Source organism: Doryrhamphus excisus, linkage group LG2 (assembly GCF_037039965.1).
Source record: "Doryrhamphus excisus strain RoL-2023G ecotype Guam linkage group LG2, RoL_Dexc_Guam_v1.1, whole genome shotgun sequence".
In the NCBI taxonomy this organism is placed as follows: Eukaryota; Metazoa; Chordata; class Actinopteri; order Syngnathiformes; family Syngnathidae; genus Doryrhamphus; species Doryrhamphus excisus.
The window spans coordinates 28576555-28598967 of NC_136358.1; the positions used below are offsets into that span (position 1 = coordinate 28576555).

The 22413-nt window shown below is 41.9% G+C and overlaps 3 protein-coding genes across 6 annotated transcripts; 1 reads left to right on the forward strand and 2 right to left on the reverse strand.

Moving 5' to 3' along the window:
- Positions 1–815: 815 nt before the first annotated feature.
- On the forward strand, positions 816–3302 carry LOC131110009 (uncharacterized). Its single transcript, XM_078789174.1, has 6 exons — positions 816–1096; positions 1168–1367; positions 2166–2320; positions 2385–2550; positions 2640–2882; positions 2942–3302. Exons 1-5 carry the CDS (start codon positions 816–818, stop codon positions 2735–2737), a joined length of 900 nt encoding a protein of 299 aa, XP_078645300.1. The 3' UTR covers positions 2738–2882; positions 2942–3302.
- A 74-nt stretch (positions 3303–3376) lies between these two features.
- Positions 3377–8299, reverse strand: ube2ib (ubiquitin-conjugating enzyme E2Ib). Its single transcript, XM_058061640.2, has 7 exons — positions 8134–8299; positions 6961–7039; positions 6377–6460; positions 6086–6158; positions 5086–5195; positions 4308–4387; positions 3377–4132 (listed from the first exon to the last, which is right to left on the reverse strand). Exons 2-7 carry the CDS (start codon positions 7024–7026, stop codon positions 4069–4071), a joined length of 477 nt encoding a protein of 158 aa, XP_057917623.1. The 5' UTR covers positions 7027–7039; positions 8134–8299; the 3' UTR covers positions 3377–4068.
- A 1658-nt stretch (positions 8300–9957) lies between these two features.
- On the reverse strand, positions 9958–21991 carry kctd5b (potassium channel tetramerization domain containing 5b). Of its 4 annotated transcripts, XM_078789071.1 has the most exons (8): positions 21664–21991; positions 16212–16320; positions 15429–15520; positions 15254–15349; positions 14954–15058; positions 12410–12535; positions 12072–12139; positions 9958–11378 (listed from the first exon to the last, which is right to left on the reverse strand). In XM_078789071.1, the coding sequence occupies exons 1-7, from the start codon at positions 21883–21885 to the stop codon at positions 12095–12097; spliced, it is 795 nt and encodes a 264-aa protein (XP_078645197.1). In that variant the 5' UTR covers positions 21886–21991; the 3' UTR covers positions 9958–11378; positions 12072–12094. The 4 variants fall into 4 exon arrangements, with proteins under 4 accessions (XP_078645197.1, XP_078645199.1, XP_057918150.2 ...); XM_078789073.1 differs by lacking the exon at positions 14954–15058; XM_058062167.2 differs by lacking the exon at positions 12072–12139.
- Between the last annotated feature and the right edge of the window lie 422 nt (positions 21992–22413).

Here is a 22413-nt window from a genome sequence, read left to right on the forward strand (position 1 = left end):
GGGATCTCATTTTGGTGACACAAATTTGCAAAGCTTTCTACAAACATTTCTCACACAAACCACACAGGAATCATGTTGCACAACGGCAACGAGATCAGGAGGCGGGGTCCACCCTGGACTGGTGGCCAGCCAATCACGGGGCACATATAGACAAGCAACCATTCACACTCACATTCATACCTATGGACAATTTGGAGTGGCTAATTAACCTAGCATGTTTTTGGAATGTGGGAGGAAACCGGAGTACCCGGAGAAAACCCACGCATGCACGGGGAGAACATGCAAACTCCACACAGACATGGCCGAGAGTGGAATCGAACTTGGGTCTCCTAGCTGTGAGGCCTGCATGCTAACCACTTCAACACTGTGCAGCCCAGGTAAAGATGTGTTATGCATATTTTTTGTAGAAAATATGAACTAAGAGGCTTCTATGGGAGACTTTTCAGGCAAAATTGTAATATTAAAAAAAATTATAAACAGGTAGTTTCCCTTATTTTGTCAATTTCTGCACAGACTTTATATGATCTTAATATGATCATGTATAACCAAACTAATGAACATATTTCTGATCTAACGGCGCTAAAATGAACACTGAGCCTTATTACTTTGCAAAGGCTGTATTTTGGGATCTTATATACAGAATGAAAGCAAACTAAAAGATGCATGTCAGAGATTAAAGTCTTTCACGCACTCATACCTCCTCGCCGCCTTAGCAGAGATAAGAACCAGTGAGATGACTCCCTCCTCCACGTGTTATTAAAACACAAGAAGTAGCCTCAGAAGAGCCTCAGAGAGACAGACCAAGGAAGTCGGTGATGGATCAGCCCAAAGTCATGCTACTGCTACTGCACACTTCCTGCGTGTATGGACTCTCTGCTCCAGGTGATGTCAAACGTCTTTACAGTCCATACGTCGTGGGTCATTTGTTCAGTCGAGAGTTCCGTTTGTGCTTGGTAGACACGAGAGAGAGCCTCAGGTGTGTGAATGACTTCATGTTCACCATCAACTGCTCCTTGAGCCTCACGCCGCCTGACTTCACCACCGACCAGCAACCATCCTACTGGCTGACGTTCAGCCACAAATATACAGACTCAGAGTAATGTAGTTTCTTTGTGTATTTGTAATAATAACTGCAATGATATTCATCTTTGTTCTTTCATTGTGCAGCCAAATGTATTCGTGCATGCTTGCCAACACCAGCGGAGGCCTCTACTTCTGCTCTGTGATGACGGACCCAACAGCGAAGGACTCGTCTTCCCAGTGCTTTGTGGATTTTGATGTTTTTCAGATCTCGCTGTGTAAAAAGGAGAGCAATGATGCCGAGTACTGCCAATCGCTGGATAACAGCTACAGGCCAGCGGCTCACAGTAGGGAAACGGCGTGACACATGCATTAACAGCTGTGGCTGTAGGCGACCTCCTGATGTCGTTTTGGATTTAACATTTTGAAGTATGCTGTATGGCGGTCGAGTGGTTAGCATGTAGGTCAGAAATACGTTCATTAGTTTGGTTATACATGAACTGATAGTTATAGTTTGATATTCCCCTCCCCTCATATAAAGTCTGTGCAGAAATTGACAAAATAATAATGTTCAATTTTTGCCTGAAAAGTCTGCCATAGAAGCCTATTAGTTCATATGTTCTACAATAAATATGCATGACACATCTTTACCTGGGCTGCACAGCGAACGAGTGGTTAGCACACAGGCCTCACAGCTAGGAGACCAGGGTTCAATTCCACCCACAGCCATGTCTGTGTGGCGTTTGCATGTTCTCCCCGTGCATGCGTGGGTTTTCTCCGGGTACTCCGGTTTCCTCCCACATGCTAGGTTAATTAGCCACTCCAAATTGTCCATAGGTATGAATGTGAGTGTGAATGGTTGTTTGTCTATATGTGCCCTGTGATTGGCCGGCCACCAGTCCAGGGTGTACCCCGCCTCTCGCCTGAAGACAGCTGGGATAGGCTCCATCACCCCCTGATAGAAAATGAATGAATTTTGACGTATTATGAGTAGTGAACATCAAGCAGCCTTAACTACCTCTACGTGCGCATTAAAATGTTGGTCGCTATACTGAGGTGTTGGTGTGAAACTCATTATACATTCTTCAGGTGGCCATTACTTCCAAAATCTTTTTCTATAAGACTCGACTACTCTCTTTTCCCAGTTATCCCGAATGCACCATGTTGCCTCACGGCCAGCCACAACTCAAGCCAACGCCACTTCACATGGAAAACCACCTATGAGGAATGTCTTTTCACCAGCTTCCAGGAATCTCTCAACTATCAGCTGCGTTTCTACGACAGACAGCACCAACATGATGTAAGGTTTTTGTTTTTTAACATCAAGGAAAAAGCTCATCCATCCCGGTCGTCTTCTCCTCCAGGTGATATTCCGTGACATCAACACCGACAGTGTGTTCTATTCAGTGGATGATAGTGAATTTGTGGAGGACACGGAATATGCCGCCAAAGTGAGGTCCAGGCCGAGTGCGGGTCCTTTTTTTGGAGATTGGAGTGACTGGTCCAGTGAGGTCCACTGGAAGACGTCCGGTAGTGAAGCCTCCTTAAAATTCAAATCACATTTAAAGCTTAATCCAGTGTGGATTCTTAATAACTGTTACTCTTCTCGGATCAACCAGGTCCAGGTCTTCTCTCCAAATCCGGCAAGGCTGTCTTAACAACCTTAGGTGTCATGGCTACACTGCTGCTTCTGTGCTGTGCTCCATTTAAAAAGTAAGGTGACAAATTCCCGTATAGTACTTGCTAACGAGCATTCTTGATCTTCATGATTGCACACTTTCAGATGGAGACGAGGTGTCTTCATTCCTACACCAGCACTGTACTTCCAGAGCCTCTATAATGAATACCAAGGAGATTTCCAGGTACGTCGAGATTTGTATTTTTGAGGAGGACTGCCCTTATAAAGTACTTTTCATTTCAGAGCTGGGTGGACGGTCAAACAAACAGGAGACCCACACATGTCCACAGCGAGGAAAGAACACTACAGGATCGCCACGCAGCATGCGAGGGGAACATATATCATAACACTGATATCGTATGTGATTCTGCTGAAGTGGGTATCCCAGTGAAAACCACATCAAACCCCAGTCTGCTACCTACCGAGGATAAGCCAGGGTGTAGGCCCGGCAGCGTTCCTCCCATCCAGGGTGGTCCATCCTTGTACGGCCATGAATACTGCACACTGAGCGCCTTCCAGCAGCACCAGCCAACCACAGGAAATGCTGATATCTTGCTCTGAAACAAATAAGGAGTCAATCAAAAGTTGCACTTCAATTACATATGACATTTGATGCAAATACGTTGACCCATTGTGTACAATGTTGAGGTGCATTGAGTCAAGCAATAAAGTCAAACATTTTGTAGAAAGTTTTATTTACGCCAACACATACATGAACAAAGCACCATATAACCTTAATGTCTGATACAATGGTATGCCTACCTGCCTCGGTCGTTACAGCCTTTTTATTTATCCCAAAAGCAAACACTCTGAATAACAAAAAGACAGCCAAGGCAGCAGATTCTATCATATGTTACAGCATGCTGAATAGAAAACCTGGGAAATAAGAATTAGAACCATCTAGAGACACTAGTGAAATACAACAGTATAAAAGTGCCATTCATTATACAGCAGTTGAAATACTGACAATGAAGTAAGCAGACTTTACATTAAATGTATGGAAAAGAAGGGACAAACAAAGGAATAGACTCTGAAAAAAGAAAACAAATATCTTCCTTGGGTATGGATGACGGCCATCTTTGCATGGCGATGATGAAACTGTGTCCCTTGCACCACATAAGACAATGTTTAAAAAGAAATGAAGGTGCTGAAGCACCGATCCCCTCTCAGCGTTACGCACCAGCCGGCAATTGAGAACAAAACAAATTAAATCCCCCCCCACAAAAAAAGGTCAAGGGTTTGTGTGGATGGCACAGAATGTGTAGAGTTTAAATAGAAGTCTTTAAGCAAGTCCCGATGTGAGGGGAGCACATTCATTGTGACTGAGTGGGGAGGTGATTCCTTCTGCCACAGCAAGACGCGCTTCGTCCTTATGAGGGGGAGAATTTTTTGGCTTGTCCTCTGACTCTTTTTTCGTAATCTACTCTGTTTTGGCTGGAAAACAAACAGACAAAAAAACAATCATAATCAAGGACAATACATGCCATAATGTGCCAAATGAGGCTCGGTAGAAGCTGTTGAGGCAAATGACACATCTGTCGGAGTCATTTCTACAACTTATTGCATCTTTTGACATTCTCCGTGTGAAAAGACGTGCAGTATCTCTTACCAGTAGATTGTGTAAGCCTCTGCTTGGGCGGGATCCTGGATATTAGGCTCATTTAGGAGTTCCTGAATACCTAATAGGATCTGTGGGAGAAATGATCCAGTGAGTCATCTTTTTTTATACTATACCAACCCCAAGGTCAAGGTAAAAGGTCACAAAGTAATCCTAAAGTCGATGGCGGGTCAAAAAAAACAAAACATGGCTATTAACCCTTAGATGCATAAGTGGGTCAAAAATGACCCGGTCAGGTTGTTTTCTTGAAATATCTTTGCAACAAAAAATTGTTATTTCATATTCCAGGTATTCCTCAAAATACATGTATTTGATATAATGCCATTACAATTTTTAACTTTCATATATTTTAAGAAATTTTACTTTTTGTGTTAATACCCCAACCTTCCATAAGTGGGTCATAAATGACCCGCATGCATTTTCTATGGAATCCAATTGGAACCTTTGATTCATATCAACATTGGCTGTCACATTTTCTTTTTCAAAGATGTTAAAAAGTGAAAAATGAAGATGTTTCTAACATGAAATCATTCTTGTGTGGTCCTAAATATAATACTAAATATCATACAAGTGATTATTCCTAACCAAAATGGCAAAAATGGCTTAAAAATTGCATTGATTCTAATATGGGTCATTTTCAGAGTGTAGGGTAAAGTGTTCATTTGTGCAATTGTCTTTTTTTTGGCTGACTTGTTGGCGCTTTTGCAGAAGGCAAACACCAAAATTGATGTGCACTCCCCCTGAAAAAAAAAAGTTCTGTAGTCCAAACCTGCTTTATTGTAATGGCTGGTCTCCAGTCCTTGTCCTCCTCTAGGATAGAAAGGCATACTGTGCCTGATGGGTACACGTTTGGATGAAAGAGCGGAGGCTCAAATTTACCTAAAAAGAAACAGTGTGTAGAAACTACGTCAACATCAACGAGAGTTGCTTCAACCTACACCGTGTGTCCATGACATTAGAACGGCTAATGTTAAAAGGATACATTTTTGACATAAAATTGTGTGACATCCCCATCGGCAGTGTAGTGCATCAACGGTGACTTACGTGAACGCAAGTTCTGGTCAGACTTTGATGATGAGGAACATAATTTTGTTAATTGCCGGGGCCACTTAAGAGCTTGGCTTCTAAAATCAATATGTGTTCAAAAGAGCAACACGAAAATGCCTTCTCGAAATCAGACATCACAAATCACTCCTGGCGTATTTAATTCATGCCTGTCCATTGTTGTGTATATGAGAAAGATGGCTGTTCTGAAGATTTTTTATTTTTTACATCTGTGTGTTGATTGAAGATGCGAGCGCGGCAGCCATCGACAGGTGGAAAAAGTAACACTGAGTGATTTGTCAGGTCTGATTTTTTTCAAGGAAGCATTGTTTTGAGGAGCCATACTCTTTCCACAAGTGGAACTACGTTCCTCATCACCAAAATTGAACTCGGGACACACGGGACCCAAGTGGGTGGGAAGTCACCGTTGATGCACTACACTGCCGATGGGGATGTCGTACAACATCATGTCAGAAAATTTACACAATCCCTTTAAGTGACAAGTAAAACATTATTCAAAGACCGTTCCAACTGCTAGTCTTTAACACAAACGGAACAAACCAAGCATGAATGACAGCATTTCAAACGTTGGCATCTACATTAAAAAGTACAGGAGTAGTTGCCAGTCACTAGGATTACCTACTGACACTACACTACAAAGCTAAGGCTGCCTCAGAGGAGTACAAAGTAAACACATCAGAGCAAAAAGAAGAGGGGTAACTCACATTTCGGAGGTGATGAAGGATAGTCATCCTTGAACAACATGCGCAGTTTGAAAAGGCCACCTTCCCACGGAGTCTGATGACATGCAATTATATGATCAACCTCTCAAACACACTTTATTTTATCCTGCTACAAAAAAATAAACTCCACTTCTTTCATGGTGTAAAAACACACAAATTATGGCAAAAACATAAGACACATTGATGTGAATGAGAAAACAACGTAGCTTTTAAGTGCGGCCTTATAGTGCGGAAAATACAATAATATGATTAGAATAATAAAAGGAACATTACCCCCTTTTTGCCAGGAATAGCACACTCCCAGTTCATCAGATTCATGGTTCCATCTGGGTTTTTTGTTGGTACAGCAACAAATCCCTGAAGAGAGTACAAATATTCAATTTGTTTCGTTTTTTTTGCCCTTTATTGAACAATTACAGGGTGCTGAAATTACATGTCATCCACATAAAATACAAATATGAATGAAAAAAGTAGCCGTTATAAAGTTCTTTCACTGTTACTCCTCAGTCAGTACATGTCATCCAAGTGGGCAGAAATATTGGGCAGAAGTCACAAAAGGAAAGAAAAAAAAAAGTGGTGTCTGAGCGGTGACGTTTGTTAGAAGTTGAACTGAAAGCATATCTTAAACTAGTGTGGACTCACTGTGGCTTTTATAGAACGACAACGCTGGATAAAAACAATACGACACATGGACAGCACGACAAACACTAAATGTCAACATAGTCCTCAATAGATTTCATGTACTTGTGAGACATAAGATATCATGATGATTACTACAAAATATATCCAAATATTTTGGGAAAATACCAAACTAAAAGCCAAACATAATAATCAGAAAAAAAAAAGAGTTTACTTACAAAAGGGTGGTCTTTCCGCCATGCCTTGCGCTCCTGGGCAAGCCGGCTCAATGCAATACCAGACATGATTTGTAGACTCCTGTAATAGGGAGGGGATAAGAATGTTTTAGGACAGGGGTCTCCAAAGTGCTGTCAGGGTGCCATTTGCAGCCCGTTGTTCTTTTATTGGCCTGCGACACATTGAACAAGTAAGCAATAGAAGAAAAACACAATGTAAAGAGAAAAGGCTGAATGTTTACACTAATTATTGTTACATTAACGTATCGTTCTGTTTTTATACATAACTTTATCGCTGCCATTTGCAGGATATTCAGCTTTTTTTCTCTCATCACTACCTAAACTATATTTACAAAACGGTGACACTTAACCAAATGTGAGGAGGCAAAATATTGTAAGAATCAAAGTGTAAATAATATGGTGGGAATAAATAACCAGAAACCGGTGAGTAGACTTAAGTAAGATAGGTTCTTCCTACTCCTTTTCGGACATGTTCAACCACAATTGACTTTGAATGTGCTACTATTGTCAACGCACCAGCATAGCTTTGCCACTTGGTTTAAAAATCGAAGTATAAACAAACTTTTATGGTTACAAATGATAGTTTGGACCGATGTTCCTATGGCGCTATGTTGCTAGCCAAGTTAGCTCCCTGTGGTTAGCATGTACACAACCTCCAGGCTTCCCGTCCCTGGTGCGTTTTCATGCAAACATGCCTCAAAGAAAACACGCCTCAGTTATTACTCCATCTCTGTGCCAAAGCAGGAGGCAAAGTGCCCAAGCTAGCTGATTAGCAGACTAGCGGGTTAGCTTGAAAAGCTAACTCATGTGCGCCAGAACAGTGCTAACGCTGTGCGCCGACAGGCGCAGTTAGCGACTGTCACGGCCTGATGCAGCACAAAAATGGCGCAAATACACTTGATTTGACCACATTCTGCCAAAGAGAAACGAAAGCACGGAATTGTTCGTAGCTCTTAAGTGAGTGTACCGCGAGGTGTCCAACGGCGATGCTGTATATTGTGTCAAAATAAAAACTACAACGTAGACAAAGAACATCGGCGGCGGGGCGCACGTTAGTGCATTATCAAACTCACGAAAATGGCGCAAAGGGAAGCGGGCAATGTGTCTTTCTCCTCGACAAGACTATCGTGTTGTGTCATCGAGGTGTGCTCCTACCTTTCAGTGTGGTTTCGTTAGCCCAGGTAACTAGACTGTGTGAATTATTTTTGTTCGAATGGTGTTAAACCTTGTAAAGTTTCCCTCCTGAAAAAAACACCCGCTCCGACTCAAAGCCAGACTCAAAGACGGCGGAGCTAAATTTCATCGGTCGGTCACTTCCGCCTTCGTTTAAATACCCATGGGAAAAGCAACCCGGGTATTTTATATGCTTTTGTTTGAAAGCCATTTAACCTTCCAGTGGCTATCCTATTCAGGTTGCTTACATTAGTATTATTACATTATTAGTAGTAGTTTTGTTGACACAAATGCGTTTGTTGAACTTATATGTAGTGTTTGTGCCTTTACAAATATGTCCACCAGCAGATACGCCATTTTCCAAAGGCAGGAAAAGCTGACGCGTATCTATCTTGCCTTGCTTCATCGTCTTTGCACCAGACGAAAGGCCTTTAACCTCGACGGTGCCTGATACATTTGCTCATTTTAACGATGAATAATAGAATACATTATATTAAGCCCACATATAGACTTGGTATTATGACAGTAAATTTCTTTATCGGGCTGTGTTTCAAGCAACACCAACTGTTATCAAATTCTAAACAGGCATTGTTTATGGCAGCTATGCTGTGGAACAAAACGTTTTAAGGAAATTACAGAAGAGGTCGCTATTGCTCTTTAATAATATATTCAGTGACGCAATCACTACGTCTATACATTAAAAAATTAAGGTAACATGTGATTGTTGTAAATTAAAAATAAACACAGGCAGACACATTTGACTGACAACATTTTTATTGGGTTTACTTTGCGCGAGACCACGATTTATCCCCTTCATCTTATTCATAGTTTATACACATTGCATAAGATCGTATAGTAGTGCTGTACTTAGTGATATGAGAACATTATTTATTGATGTAACTATTTAATTAAGGAGTGGGGAGAAAATGACAAACCATTCTTTCTATTACAAATGTGATCATTTTGACTCATGCATCATCATGGTGGTCATGGTGTGGTATATTATGACTTGAATGTAACACAAGCAGGGCACTTAAAAGTAGTAGGCTACAGATCTGGTACGATTTTTCCATCACACAAAGAAGTACTATGCATGCCAAATAGTCAACCACGTAACCTGATTGTGAAGGGCTGTGAGCATCATCTCCAGGCCCTTTTAAACATCTCCACTGAGGTTACTGAACAGCCACACCATTAAATGTAACTGGCAAAAAAAACAGTACCGCTGCTCTGAACCCACAAAGGTAAGTTTCATCGTGTTAAACTCCAGCATCTCTGCCATCACAAGGCAGAAATTAAGATTGTCTGCAACGCTCAAGTGGATGGATGGATGGATGGAGTGTGGTATCATCACTCAGCACGTCTGTGTCATCAGTTCATGTGGAGTGCTCGTTGCCATGGATACAGTCACACATTGTTTACATGCATGAAGGTGTGCAACACGGTACATACAACATTGGAAGGCTTCCGTATACTATAGCAAATGTAAACACAGCCTAGCACTTGCAGAACACCCAGTCTGGTCTGACTGAACCTTTTTTGTTGATAATCTCAATTTTAAAAGCCCTTGTGCGAGGGGAAATATGTGTGTCTATAGTAAAAAAAAAACAAAAACAAAAAAAACATGCATCCATACTTAAATCTTTAACAATATAAAACTGTTTTAGTAAGTGTGTATGAATAACTGGAAGTCTTAAGAGTGTTAGCATATGTACAAAGTGTGCTGACAATAAGAAAAGTTAGCTCTTCCCTGACACTAAATATCAATGTGTGCAATACACGTAAGACATTGGATTTTGGTCAATAGGGTGAAGGGGGAGGGGGGGGGGCTGCTAAATTATTATTTGTGAATGAAACCTATCAAAACTGCACATCAAACCTGAAAATATGTAAAAAAAAAAACAAATAAGTGTTGTAAATGTTGCAATATTTACAGTAACATTACAGGCTGTTTGCAATGCGCGCAGTGTTGTGTTACCACCGTAGTGCTTGTAATGCTGTGTATTAACGACACAATTCAAAATGTTTAGAAGAATCTGTCACATGGCAGCGGGGAGGCGGGGGGGGGGGGGGGGGGGTACAAGTTTATAATGTAACAGTCAACTTCAAAGCAGAGTATCGCTTTGTTATTGTTAATAAAAGCATGTCCAGGCATGTTCTCAGTGAAAAGACACCTTGTTCAATCTCACTCAGAAATCTCTTAAATCCTGTACAAACTATGCAAAACAGGCTAATATCGTCAAGATTCTTTTTTTTTTTTTTTTTAAACAATCCAGTATAAACAACTTCCGTCTGAAGTTGCGGTTTTTCTATACAGTGTACAAAACGTGCATTTGTTTTAAAGGAGTTAAATATCCATATTGGTTTTTGATTATTTACACCAAAAGTAAAATTCTCTGGATATGAACAGATATTTGTTCACTGTCATCAAAAACAGATCCAGTCCGCAATCCTCCTTCGCAAAAAAATACTTATACCCCCAAAAATATCAAAACACATGTTCCCTCAAACAAAAAAAAAACATAAAAATAAGTCAGCCGGAAAAAGAAAATGACTTATATAAAGTGTATAAACATGAAGTCTCCAATTGAGATTTGCAAAAATGACCGATCAAATGCAGCAATACGAGTATTAAATGTTTGCAGAGGAAAGGCTGAAATATCCTTATGAGTGTTCCACAGCATCTGTAAAGGGGCAATGCTGCCTTGTTGGAAGACAATGCATGGCGCTACAGAATAATCAAGTAGTACCATGACCACAAACCTCTGCCAAACTTGTTTCATGTTTTTTTTTTTTTAAATAAAAGCTAATTCCCTTCTTACCATCTCCAAAAAATATATATTTTGAATGTGATACCAGAGCAAGTTGCAGGATTTAATTAACTACATAGATGACCCTGAGAGAATCACTGGCCAATATGACGGCGGCCAAGTTTTTTCAATTAGCTTAAAAGAAGAAAAAAAAAGCAAAACTGCCTCAAGTTCAAAGTTCCAGTTCAAAATGTACAGGCACAAATTCTCAGTAAGCAGTTGTATTTATGCCAAGAAATAAAAAAAATAATAATAAAATGGAGGGAGAACACAAAATAAATGCACAACCCCCCCGCCCACTTGAAATCTCCTTTGTGCCAAGTAAGTCTTCCACAAGGATGATATGTTTGCATCATAACACCTGCAGCTCATAATACTCAATCCTCTTCACATTCGGGAACCCCTTTCCTGAAGTATCTGTCAGGACAGAGAACAAGGATGTCAATTAAACATTTGGTAACCCCCCCCCCAAAAAAAAAACAAGTGACAGTCTTTAAGCAAAAAGAGCAAAATAAAAGGCACACTGTTGCTGGGGAGGTGAACTATAAAAGGTTTCTATACATATGACTGACAAGCTAATGCTGCCTTCCAGACCACTCTGTAAATTTAGACCTCCATACTAGGGGGAAGTGCAGTTCATTCATTTTCTACCGCTTTTTCCTCACGAGGGGGTGGCTGGAGCCTATCCCAGCTGTCTTTGGGCGAGAGGCGGGGTACACCCTGGACTGGTGGCCAGCCAATCACAGGGCACATATAGACAAACAACCATTCACACTCACATTCATACCTATGGACAATTTGGAGTGGCTAATTAACCTAGCAAAACCCACGCATGCACGGGGAGAACATGCAAACTCCACACAGAGATGGCCGAGGGTGGAATTGAACCCTGGTCTCCTAGCTGTGAGGTCTGCGCGCTAACCACTCGACCGCCGTGCCGCCCACCAATCCAATTTTTTATGATGGCGTGCAAATTAACTTCCAACATAGTTCAATCCTGAAAATATATTTAAAAAAAAAACATCAGGGCATCAAGGAGAAACGGGAAAGGGCGGGAAATTAGGAAAAAGCTGTGGGGGAGTGATGGACTACAGCCAGTTGAACGCTCACCAGTGAGTCATGAGTGCTCAACCCTAATCAGAGTCATTCATTTCATAATCGGTGTCTTCGTCGTCACTCTGAGCAACATGCAGCATGCAGACAGCACAGAAGAAGACAAGAGAGCCATGCTTTAGAAACAATGAAAATGACCGGGAGGAAGGGATATGTTGGAAAAGGGCGAAAAGACAGGGGAACGCATTCACACGAGGGTTGATCAACACATAAATTCATGCATGTGACCCCCCCCCCCACGCCTCACATGTGACACGTGTACAGTTGTTATACACGCCCTCCAGACATTAAGCATGGCTCACTTCATATAAACACACACAGTCACACACGCTTACCTTTGCCTTCTCACTGGGCTCACTGTTCGTCCCGTAGGATTGATTGTGCAGCTCCTTGGAGACGACGCACAGGAACTCAGCTTGGTCTTCGTTGCCGTAGTTGTAAGAGGAGCCGATGCTGACCAGCTACGGACACGGGAGATAATGTACAGTCATGGAAAAACGATTCAGTTTCTTGTCCTTTTGAATGACTGGCACAACTAAAGAGGTACCGTTATTTGGACAAATATTGACAAGAAAAATAGCTCATACAAGTTGAATTATTTAGCAGTATTCATGGAAGAGCTTCAGTGGTTTTGGTTATCAAGACAAGCATGGAAGTTGCTAGATATCCATCCATTCATTTTCTATGCCACTTATCCTCACTCGGGGATGTGAGGCGGGGTACAGCCTCGACTAGTCGTCAGGGCGCATTCGATTTGGAGACCAATTAACCCAACATGTATGTTTTTTTGGAACGTGGGAGGATACCGGAGTACCCGGAGAAAACCCACGCACACATGCAACCTCCACACAGAGATGGCTATGCGGTGAATCGCACTCATGCCAACCACTGTGCAGTCATTGCTAGATATCGGTTCTTAAATTAAACTCCTATGAGATATTTCTGTGATGGTCATTGTACTGTATGTGTACCCAGATCCAAGTTTTCAAGCATAAAAAAAGACGTCGTGAGCTCTGGGATGGCTCACTTGTCCAATACGAGAGTGGCATGAATGGCAACCTTGTGCTGGTGTAGGCTCCTTCATCATCTTCAACTTGAGTATATTCCAAAATCATTACAGCTATCCAAACAAATGTACCTTTAGTTGTACCTGAAATTAAAATGGATAAGTAAATTGAAGAAACAATGGTGGTCTGTGTGGAATTGAATTCACTCATTGTCCACTGAAAATTGAGTCTTTTTAGGGAGTCATAAACAAAAAACATGTACTTGTAACATCTGTTGCCACAATATTTGTGTAATTGGTTCTTAAGACTATTTCTTGGGTCTGCTGACAAACAAGCACTCACAGAATAAAAAAAAATGCGGTGGGAGGGGGGATGTTTACTCTATCTACAAAACAATGGAGAGCAAATTGAGTGCACACAAATATTGTACATATTCTACAGATATTCACACAACGAATCAAGGAGGAGGAACTTGACCACACCACGTAAACATGCCAGTTCACAAGTCAGTGGGGAACGTGGACGTGAGCAGGCCGGCATGTCAGGTCAAAAATCAAACTTAAAATGTAGAACAAAGAGAAATGAAAACAACCAAAGGCGACCTGGAAAGAGGTTAACCTACATTCAACTGTCAACACAATGCTAGCAGTAATATAAAAAATACTGTACTATATTCCATAAAAAACATACACAAAAAACATAATTTTACCAAAGAAATGACTGTTCAGATTTTTTTGACATGAAGTTGTACGACATCCCCATCAAGCGCTTGTGGAATACACATGCGGGCGGCAGTGCGCAGTGATACGAACAGAGAAAAAAAAAAAAATAACACTGATAGATTGTGATGTCTTTTTTGTGATGCAAATATATTACTCTTTTGAAAGAATATTGTTCTGAGAAGCAAACCGCTTTACTAAAGTGACCCCACCATGTCACTGGAACTGCTTTACTTAACACTGAAAACCTCGAAAACTCGGCTCACGGGACAAAGTGGTGGTCCACTACACTGCTGATGGGCATGTCATACAACATTATAGCAACAAAAAAAAAAACTCAATTATCCCTTTAGAAATGTGTATTTAAACATCTTTCTATTTGATTCTTCTTTTTCATTGTGAGTGACTTTGCCATTTTACCGCCCACTTATAATTTCATGAAAGGATCTGCTGCTCAGCTACCTTGACCAACTGCAAATTAAAAAAAAAAAAAATACCAAAAATATGCTCCTCAGTAAAAGAAGGACGGAGTAGACTAACAAACATGATGCACGCCCTGAAAGACACACAAAGGCAGCAACTCCTGGCCTAGGAAGACTGTTGGCCCTGTGATTATAGAGTACGAGTACGCAGGATAGTTATAGACCTTTTGTCACTTGGTGTGCATGTCCAAACATGTACCGAGTAGACGCTGCTGCTGCTGCTGCTGCTGCTGGAGACGTACATTCAATCAGTTTCCTCATTTAACCTGTGTAAGATTAATTACATTGTCAAACTCTATCTGGGTATCATAAGAGAAATATTTGTGACATTAAATGAAACAGCCCTACAGCAGCAATCAATCCAGGGTGGCTAATGACAAGCTCCCAAAACATGTGAGTGTCAAGAAAATAAAACAGGCGTCGGGTGTTCTTCTTGGTCAAACTAAACGAAGAAGCAATATGAATAGATTGAACTAAAAAAAAAAAAAAAAAAAAATAAAAAATAAAAAATTAACCAACATCTAACTGTGTCTACAGCACTGCGGGTAGGGAACTAAAAAAAAAAAAAAGGACCAACATCTAACTGTCTACAGCACTTCGGGTAGGGGGTGTATGAGCAACAAGGGGACCATGCAGTGACCAGCCCTCGGACAGAAACATGTGGGACACACCTCTCCGCTGTTGTTTGGCAAAGCCGGCGCCTCTCCCTTCACCTCCCTTGACACAATGAGCAGAAACTCTGATTGGTGGCCCCGCCCGTAACCTATACTGACAAGCTGCAACAACCAATCAGAGCACAGGAGGGATGCTCGGATCACGTATGGGAACATTGAAAAAAAGATGGGATTTGAATACCGAATACCGACACTGAAGTTTTGACTACATAAGCATAGTGAGGGGGCGGGTGAAGCACATGAACACGGGACCGCTGCGGTAATCCCCACCATCAGCACCCTTCCGGGAAGCGCTACCTGTTCGAACTTCCAGCCATCCGACATGGTTGACACCATCTGTGTCAGCTCCTCTTCTTGGCACTGCAGCACTCGATACACGTGCTTCACTGGCACCTGAAAGGAAAGCACATGTTGAGAGAATGTCCCGGGAAGAAATACTGCCAAGAGGTCCACTGGAGAGAGGTCCACACACCTGCGATGTCTTGCAGTCTCTGTCCCTGATCTTGTCCTTGATGAGCTTTATTAACGATGTGATGTTGTAAAACTCTGCTTCTTCGAGGACACCTGAGACATAAATCGTTTTCCTTCAGCCGTGATTATTTTGCTTGGCTTCCATAAGACGAGGAAAAACTATTCCTGTTGCACTGGTAGTTTGTTGGACCTGGAATGTGGGTGGGCATGTAGGTGTACTCTCAAACTTTTGCTTGTGGAATAAAAACATCAATAATTAAATAAAACGGGCGGCACGGTGGTAGAGTGGTTAGCGCACAGCTAGGAGACCAGGGTTCAATTCCACCCTCGGCCATCTCTGCGTGGAGTTTGCATGTTCTCCCGGTGCATGTGTGGGTTTTCTCCGGATACTCCGGTTTCCTCCCACATTCCAAAAACATGCTAGGTTAATTAGCCACTCCAAATTGTCCATAGGTATGAATGTGAGTGTGAATGGTTGTTTGCCTATGTGTGCCCTGTGATTGGCTGGCCACCAGTTCGGTGTGTACCCCGCCTCTTGCCCGAAGAAGTGAGGAAAAAGCGGTAGAAAATGAATGAATAAATGAATTAAATAAAACCAGAAAAAAATGTGGAAACCTGTAACCCTTATTTAGTTTAACGTGAGGTTAACTTCTTTTTACACTTTTTAATAATATAGACCGTTACATTGCACAGTTAAAGCAATGAGCGTTGTCCCCAAAAAAAGAACGTGCATGACCTTGGAGGGTCCACTGTACATCGTTTGTGATGTCGCCATGTTGCTCACCTTCCTCTGCTAGGTCCCTGTTGAGCACCAGTTTTCCATGCCTCAAGTAGTTGAGCACCGGTCCAAAATAAGTTGGGTCTCTGTCGATGAGATAGGCACCAGTTTCATCCTGAAAAGAAGGGGAGGAATATCCACTTTATACGAGTAACGCAAACAACCAGCATTCCTATCTATGTATGTGCTAATTTCATAATTGTGATCAAGTAAGTAAAAGAAACACACATTTCCGAGGCCGGCTCCTGTGTTCATCACCTGATGACTGGATAGACATGTGCACACAGGCTTTGGAATATCACTTTACTATTCCCACAGGCCTTGGATTTGATCCTGATTCCTTCACGGCCACTGGGTATTCCCCTATTTCTGTACGTACTGTGATTAGGCCGGCTTTGTCTCACGGGGGATGAAGGGGGGGGGCTCAAACAATTAGAGCGGAAAAGGATTGGGGGAGAGCAGGCTGAACATGTCAAGGGAGCTGGGAGAAAGCACCTTGGCTTACAAGCGACAATTAGCCCACTAGCCTGGCCTGACACACAAACTCAAACGCAATTGAGGGTTCGACATCAGACGAGTACGGATTCAGGTGTGCAGCGCAAGAGGTCACTGCGGCGTCCTTGATTTACCCAAGAATGGGAGCTAGAATCTAACATGCAAAGCATTGTTTTACTCAAACACGGGAGCATTCAGAGCCGTGTGGCGTGTCCTCCTCATGGGTACGGTTAATTCAATCAGTCCAATTATGGAAAAAAGAGGTCCCAGTGCATTTTCTTTGATGATGAATATCTGCACACTGATAGCAGGTTGCCCTTCTTTCCACAGTCAAAAATAAAACCACTGGTACCCAGTGGACTTCTATTCACGCTTTGTCAGTTTTTGGCACTTCTAGAAAGACTCAAGTCGTATCTGTATGTGATGGAGCATATGGTTCTACTCTCTATCGCAACAATGATAATAGGTCTTTTTGGGTCATGGTCAGTGTAGACTTTTGCCAACACCCACAGACTCGGGTAGGAATCTAGGTTGACTCCTCAAGAGTTCTGTGACAAATGGTGTCAGAAGTGGGATTGTCAACATCAATCCTACTTCTGATACCAACAGGCGATGACCATCCGTAGAGACCTTAATTAAAACTGCATTAAGTAGCAGCCCCGAGGGTTAAGAAAACGTTTGATAACATACACATAAAATGCATCAATTGCTCATTTTAGGCTGTGGTGTCAAAAATCTCTTAGCACAGGCGAGCTGCTCCTGTGGGAAAATGTTTATGGGGGCTCCGATATGGGCCCATGGATGCAACAGTGTTTTAATTAAAAACAAGAGACTGGCTCTCAGAGGGCCGTCGCAGGGGAGGAGTGGGAAACAAATACAAGAGTGTGAGACCAGAGGAGACAATTATTGAATATGAAGATTTCACGCATCCTGCGATTAGCTAGCGACCAGTCCAGGGTGTATACCCCGACTCTCTCACAAATCAGCCGGCTCCAGCATACCCCCTTCCACTGGCCAAAACCAATCACTTAAACCAAAGACAGCAGATTATATAAAATGTGTCAACAACCACAACGAGTAGAATTAGGTCAGTTCGGTGTAGGTCAGCCATATTACATGATTTATTTGGCCGCTGGGCCTTCAAACGACGGTGAGACCATAGCCTCTTTGCATACATGCAGTGACCCACACGCCTCAAAATGCAGCATGTCGATATGGGCCATCTGGAAATGTAGCACAACAGTCCATCCTCAATGGAGATAGACATCACTGTGTCAGCGTGCACAAACAATTAACGCCATCGAAAAGAAGCCTTTACACACTGCTGCCTCGGGAATATCAGAAAGATGCATTATGGTTGGCTGCAGGAGAAAAGAGACCCCTGCAGAAAGAGCATTTAAAAAGATATTGCAGCAGCGCCTCCGAGTCACATGACTGCAGCTACTTAGCCAAGTGGAAGTCTGATCCTTGTAGTGTAGGAGCCAGAATCCCCCTGGAGTAGAAGCGGTAATGGCATAGTCAAATAGGCCTTCATCTTTTAAATAATACACACATCGCATCACGGCGGGATTATAAGAAACACCCTCATCTTTGGAAAAAATATCACAAAACGACGGTGTTAAGGCCCATTTACATTTTACTTACCCCTACTTTGAGGAAACATTTACAACCAAAAGGTTTCAGGCTGTAAATGATCAGGTCCGTTCTGAAGTCATCAAGATACATGGTTTTATTGCTACTTGGAAGACAGGCTAAATGAGCTCATCTTGGAGATAACAACATCAACCGGAAGCTATTTAAAGGTGTAAACAACTGGTTAATAATCACAATAAATCAGCTTAGAATGACCACAGCACCCCTACTGAGAGAGGATGGAGCAATAGGAGAGGATATCACCGTTAAATATTTACATGGCTTCACACAATGTGCTCAGGCAAGACATACAAGCTGAATTCAGCATCAGATGTGGCCACAACCCCCTCCCCGCCCACGTTCTGCAGAGGAGCTCGAGCCGCAAATGAAAAAATGTTAAAAGGAACACAAATCTTTTGTGATGGGATACTTGAAAAATTCATGCAGCTCTCAAAGCGAGAACGCCGGGTCTCTGCCTGAGTAGTCTGAGAGGAGTAAGGGCTCCAAAAAGCATCTGTGAGGTGCATCTCTTGCATCCGCGTGTGGATTTGGACAGACTGGCCCTTTATGATTGGGTTCTTGTCACAAAAGTGATCTTGACAAATCATCTGATGTATAAACAACAGATTATCGGATTATGCTTGGAATTAAAACATATTAATGGTGCCAGTGGTTGGGACCATGCAAGTGATATCACCTCCTCTCCACTTTCTCTCCTGGTCTAACTCCATGTGCAAAACCGACTCCAGTCAACAAATGAATAATACAGTTTCAAGAGTCCCGTGGAGGCACGTCAGCCTGCATGATTGAGCAATAAACCTCTCGTCTCCTTCGCAAAAACACAATACTGCATTTGCTCAAGATGATGAAAGGAACGTCATCTTCTTTTGCCGGCACGTATACAATGCGGCATACAAACGGCCAAAATATTAAGTACACGTGCACAATCCAATGTAAGCCAATGCTGAATTTCCCTTTAAGAGAAAGAGAAACATGACTCGATATAAAAAAGTTTGTCAAAACAATTGGAAGTGTGACGACAAAAATACACAACATCTGTCACGCACTACAAAGTGCATCAAAAGATCCAGTGTGTTGTACTCTTTGGAAACACTTAATCCCAAAAAGGACTAACATTAGCAGCTTCCGCTTGCTACTCATTGACTGGGCGAGCTGCCATCACTTGTTAAAGGGGCCCTATTATGCTTGCTACACTTTTTTGACCTGTACATGTGCTTAGAATCTCGTGTTAAATGATGCCAAAGTTTCAGATAATGACGTTTGCGCATTTGGAAGTGAGCCCTGAAAAAAGTTTGGGATGGCTCAAAACGCTCTGTTTCAAAAGGTGTGGTAAAACTGTTCCTTTGTGATGTCACAGAGGGGTGGACTTCCTTATATGGTAGTTAGGAAGCACTTTGTGCTGACTCGCTCTTTGTACCTTGTTTGAACGTGACTGCAAAATAACTTGCCATGATGCTTACAAAGATGGTGCTCTGCATCTTTTCTGCTCTTCGCCATCATAAAAGGTAATTGCATTTGCATTATCTTCTGTATGTAAAACTATACATTTTCTCTATCATTTATTTTTTGTTAATATTTCTGAGGACTCCAAATTGTCCATAGGTATGAATGTGAGTGTGAATGATTGTTTGTCTATATGTGCCCTGTGATTGGCTGGCGAGCAGTCCAGGGTGTACCCCGCCGCTCGCCCGAAGACAGCTGGGATAGGCTCCAGCACCCCCGCAACCATTGTGAGAATAAGCAGCAGAAAATTAATGAATGAATGAATATTATTTCTGGGTATCAGAAACAGATAAATTGAATTTACATGATTGCTTACTGGACAAAATGACCTTGTGGAACAAATTACAAGCAAAAAACTGAGGTATCACTGTATGGGAAAACAAACATACTAAACTTACACCAAGTAAAATACCACAACAAAGATTAAAATGTATACTGTACACAGTACAATTGAGCTTTATTATCAAGCTCCTGTTCTCGGTGTTGGAACCAATGTGCCTCATGCGGGTGTACGCCTCAATTTAAACACTCAATGCATTCATCTCGGTGTATTTCATTTAGGACAAGGTGGCGAGTGATAGCACATCCACGATTAACCTTCTTAGTATAGAGCACTCTCCTAAATCAGACATCACTAAGGAGAGAGGGACAGTAATGGCCCGGAGGTTCTTCCGATACGCTTTTAGAACACGGAATTGACATAATCTGCAGCTCATTGAAGGATAAACTGACCAAAAAGCAAACCGATTATGAAGAGATTAAAATATTTGCATTAAAGTACCACATGAGCCGGGTTCTCAAAGTAGGGCAGATAATGAAAGTAGACAAAACAAATCGTAAGAGAGGTGTTAAATGAACAAAAGTGTGTCACACACTCACACACAGTGTATACCGGGACAGTAATTTGTTGTTTTGACACTTAAAAGCCCCACAGGCTACTTGCTGCTCAAAAGCAGCAGATGCACAAACAGAGGCTCCTGCTTGCAGAGCATGTGGATGCCATTGAAGGCAGAGAGGGCTGACTTCATCCACAGCAGCACCTCACCCCACTTGGCAATGACTTCTTCACTAGTGGTGGGGGGGAGCCTGAGCCTTGCTTCTAGCATCTAGACTCTTTGCTCCAGGGTCCTAACATTTAAACGTAGTGATCCAGAAATTAAAATACAGTGGATGGACTACAATTAACAACAGTATGGGATTACAATATGATATTATTAAAGACATGTAAAGACAAACACACAATTAAAGTCAGTAAGTATACAACGCCCATGTTTGGTAAGAAGCTGTCACTTTAAGGTTATTTTTGGCAGGAAACAAATGTTGACTTTCATTTTTAATTTCGGCTCTTCGGGTGATTTGCATGCTAGCTGGTTGAGTGTAACGCAATGCAACGGCCTAGTAACAGGAGAAAGTTTACAGCTACTGTCGACAGTGGATGTTATCGCCATACAAATGTCATTAAAATAAGGTTAAAATACATAACCTAAAATGATATTTATATGCATGAGGGGCGAAGATATAAAAACAAGACAGAAAAGCCAGCAGCAGTGATGTATGTCATGCGGTGACTGTAGGAATCTTAATGCTAGTTAGCTTTAAAAGATCGAGTTTGTGGACATTATTTTAATTAATATACTTTCACTACCAACCGGGTTAAATAAAACATATATATTAACCAAGTCGATAATAATAACTGTTAACAATGCCAGTGAGCAAATACGGGCAATTTTATCGAAAAGTAAAAAGCAAGCTAGCCAAGTACGCTCCCAAGTGCTATGGCTAAGTAGCTTAGCATCGAAGCATTTACCTTGTCAGAATCGAGCTCCGGGTCAGCTTGGCTCAGCCTGTAAAGAAATGATTTCGGATCGCGACACAATGTCTGTCTAGTTGTTAAAAAATAAGTCCCTCCGACGTTTAGCCGAATCCATTTCGACGACCCAGCACCGGAGGGGACGTTTCTATCCGCCGGAGAGTGAGTCAGGCACCGGCGGTAAACGGAGCCACTGCTTTCGGAGTTGTTCTCTGCCATCCCTCGCCTCTGTCTTCTCTCCTTGGCCCGAACCTCGCCTCTGCTCCGCTGTCTGCTGTGAGGTTGACGGGAACTATCCAAGCCTTGGCCTCTCCGCTACACTCCTCCTCGCTCTGGGTGGTCGATTCAATTATCGACAATGTCGATACCGTACTGTAGGGTAATGACATCGATATTTTACAGTCCTTCTCTGCTTATTTTCACAGATATGTGTTTTTGTTGTGTCTTTCATATTCTTTCGTGGTTGACATTTTTCACACACATGTAAAATAAACGAGAAAGAAAAAAACTTTTATTTTGTTGACATTGTTACATGATACATATTCATCTTATAACATATTTATCACAGATTTGTTGATAAAAAATATTTTTGTTTTGCCCAAAATATTTGCCTTAAGGTTTATTCTCATTATAATCATGATAAATTAATTAAAGGCAAAATCGAGTATAAAGTATCGATGATACAATCGACTTGTCCAGATCGGCTCGATGTGCTGTATTGGCCACCCAAGCTGATCACACAAAGCT

What these genes read in the sequence shown, in the direction of transcription:
- ube2ib (XM_058061640.2), bottom strand. Translation starts at nt 7,026, where the DNA reads ATGTCTGGTATTGCATTGAGCCGGCTTGCCCAGGAGCGCAAGGCATGG. An exon ending in TCCTTCATCACCTCCGAAAT is followed by an intron (nt 5,196 to 6,085) that starts GTGAGTTACCCC and finishes GTTTCTTTTTAG; the next exon opens with GTAAATTTGAGCCTCCGCTC. An exon ending in CAGCCATTACAATAAAGCAG is followed by an intron (nt 4,388 to 5,085) that starts GTTTGGACTACA and finishes TTTCTCCCACAG; the next exon opens with ATCCTATTAGGTATTCAGGA.
- kctd5b (XM_078789071.1), bottom strand. Translation starts at nt 21,885, where the DNA reads ATGGCAGAGAACAACTCCGAAAGCAGTGGCTCCGTTTACCGCCGGTGC. An exon ending in ATGGCTGGAAGTTCGAACAG is followed by an intron (nt 15,059 to 15,253) that starts GTAGCGCTTCCC and finishes TGGTTGTTGCAG; the next exon opens with CTTGTCAGTATAGGTTACGG. An exon ending in AGCCCAGTGAGAAGGCAAAG is followed by an intron (nt 12,140 to 12,409) that starts GTAAGCGTGTGT and finishes CATGTTGCTCAG; the next exon opens with AGTGACGACGAAGACACCGA.
- LOC131110009 (XM_078789174.1), top strand. Translation starts at nt 816, where the DNA reads ATGGATCAGCCCAAAGTCATGCTACTGCTACTGCACACTTCCTGCGTG. An exon ending in CACAAATATACAGACTCAGA is followed by an intron (nt 1,097 to 1,167) that starts GTAATGTAGTTT and finishes TTCATTGTGCAG; the next exon opens with CCAAATGTATTCGTGCATGC. An exon ending in CTACAGGCCAGCGGCTCACA is followed by an intron (nt 1,368 to 2,165) that starts GTAGGGAAACGG and finishes CTCTTTTCCCAG; the next exon opens with TTATCCCGAATGCACCATGT.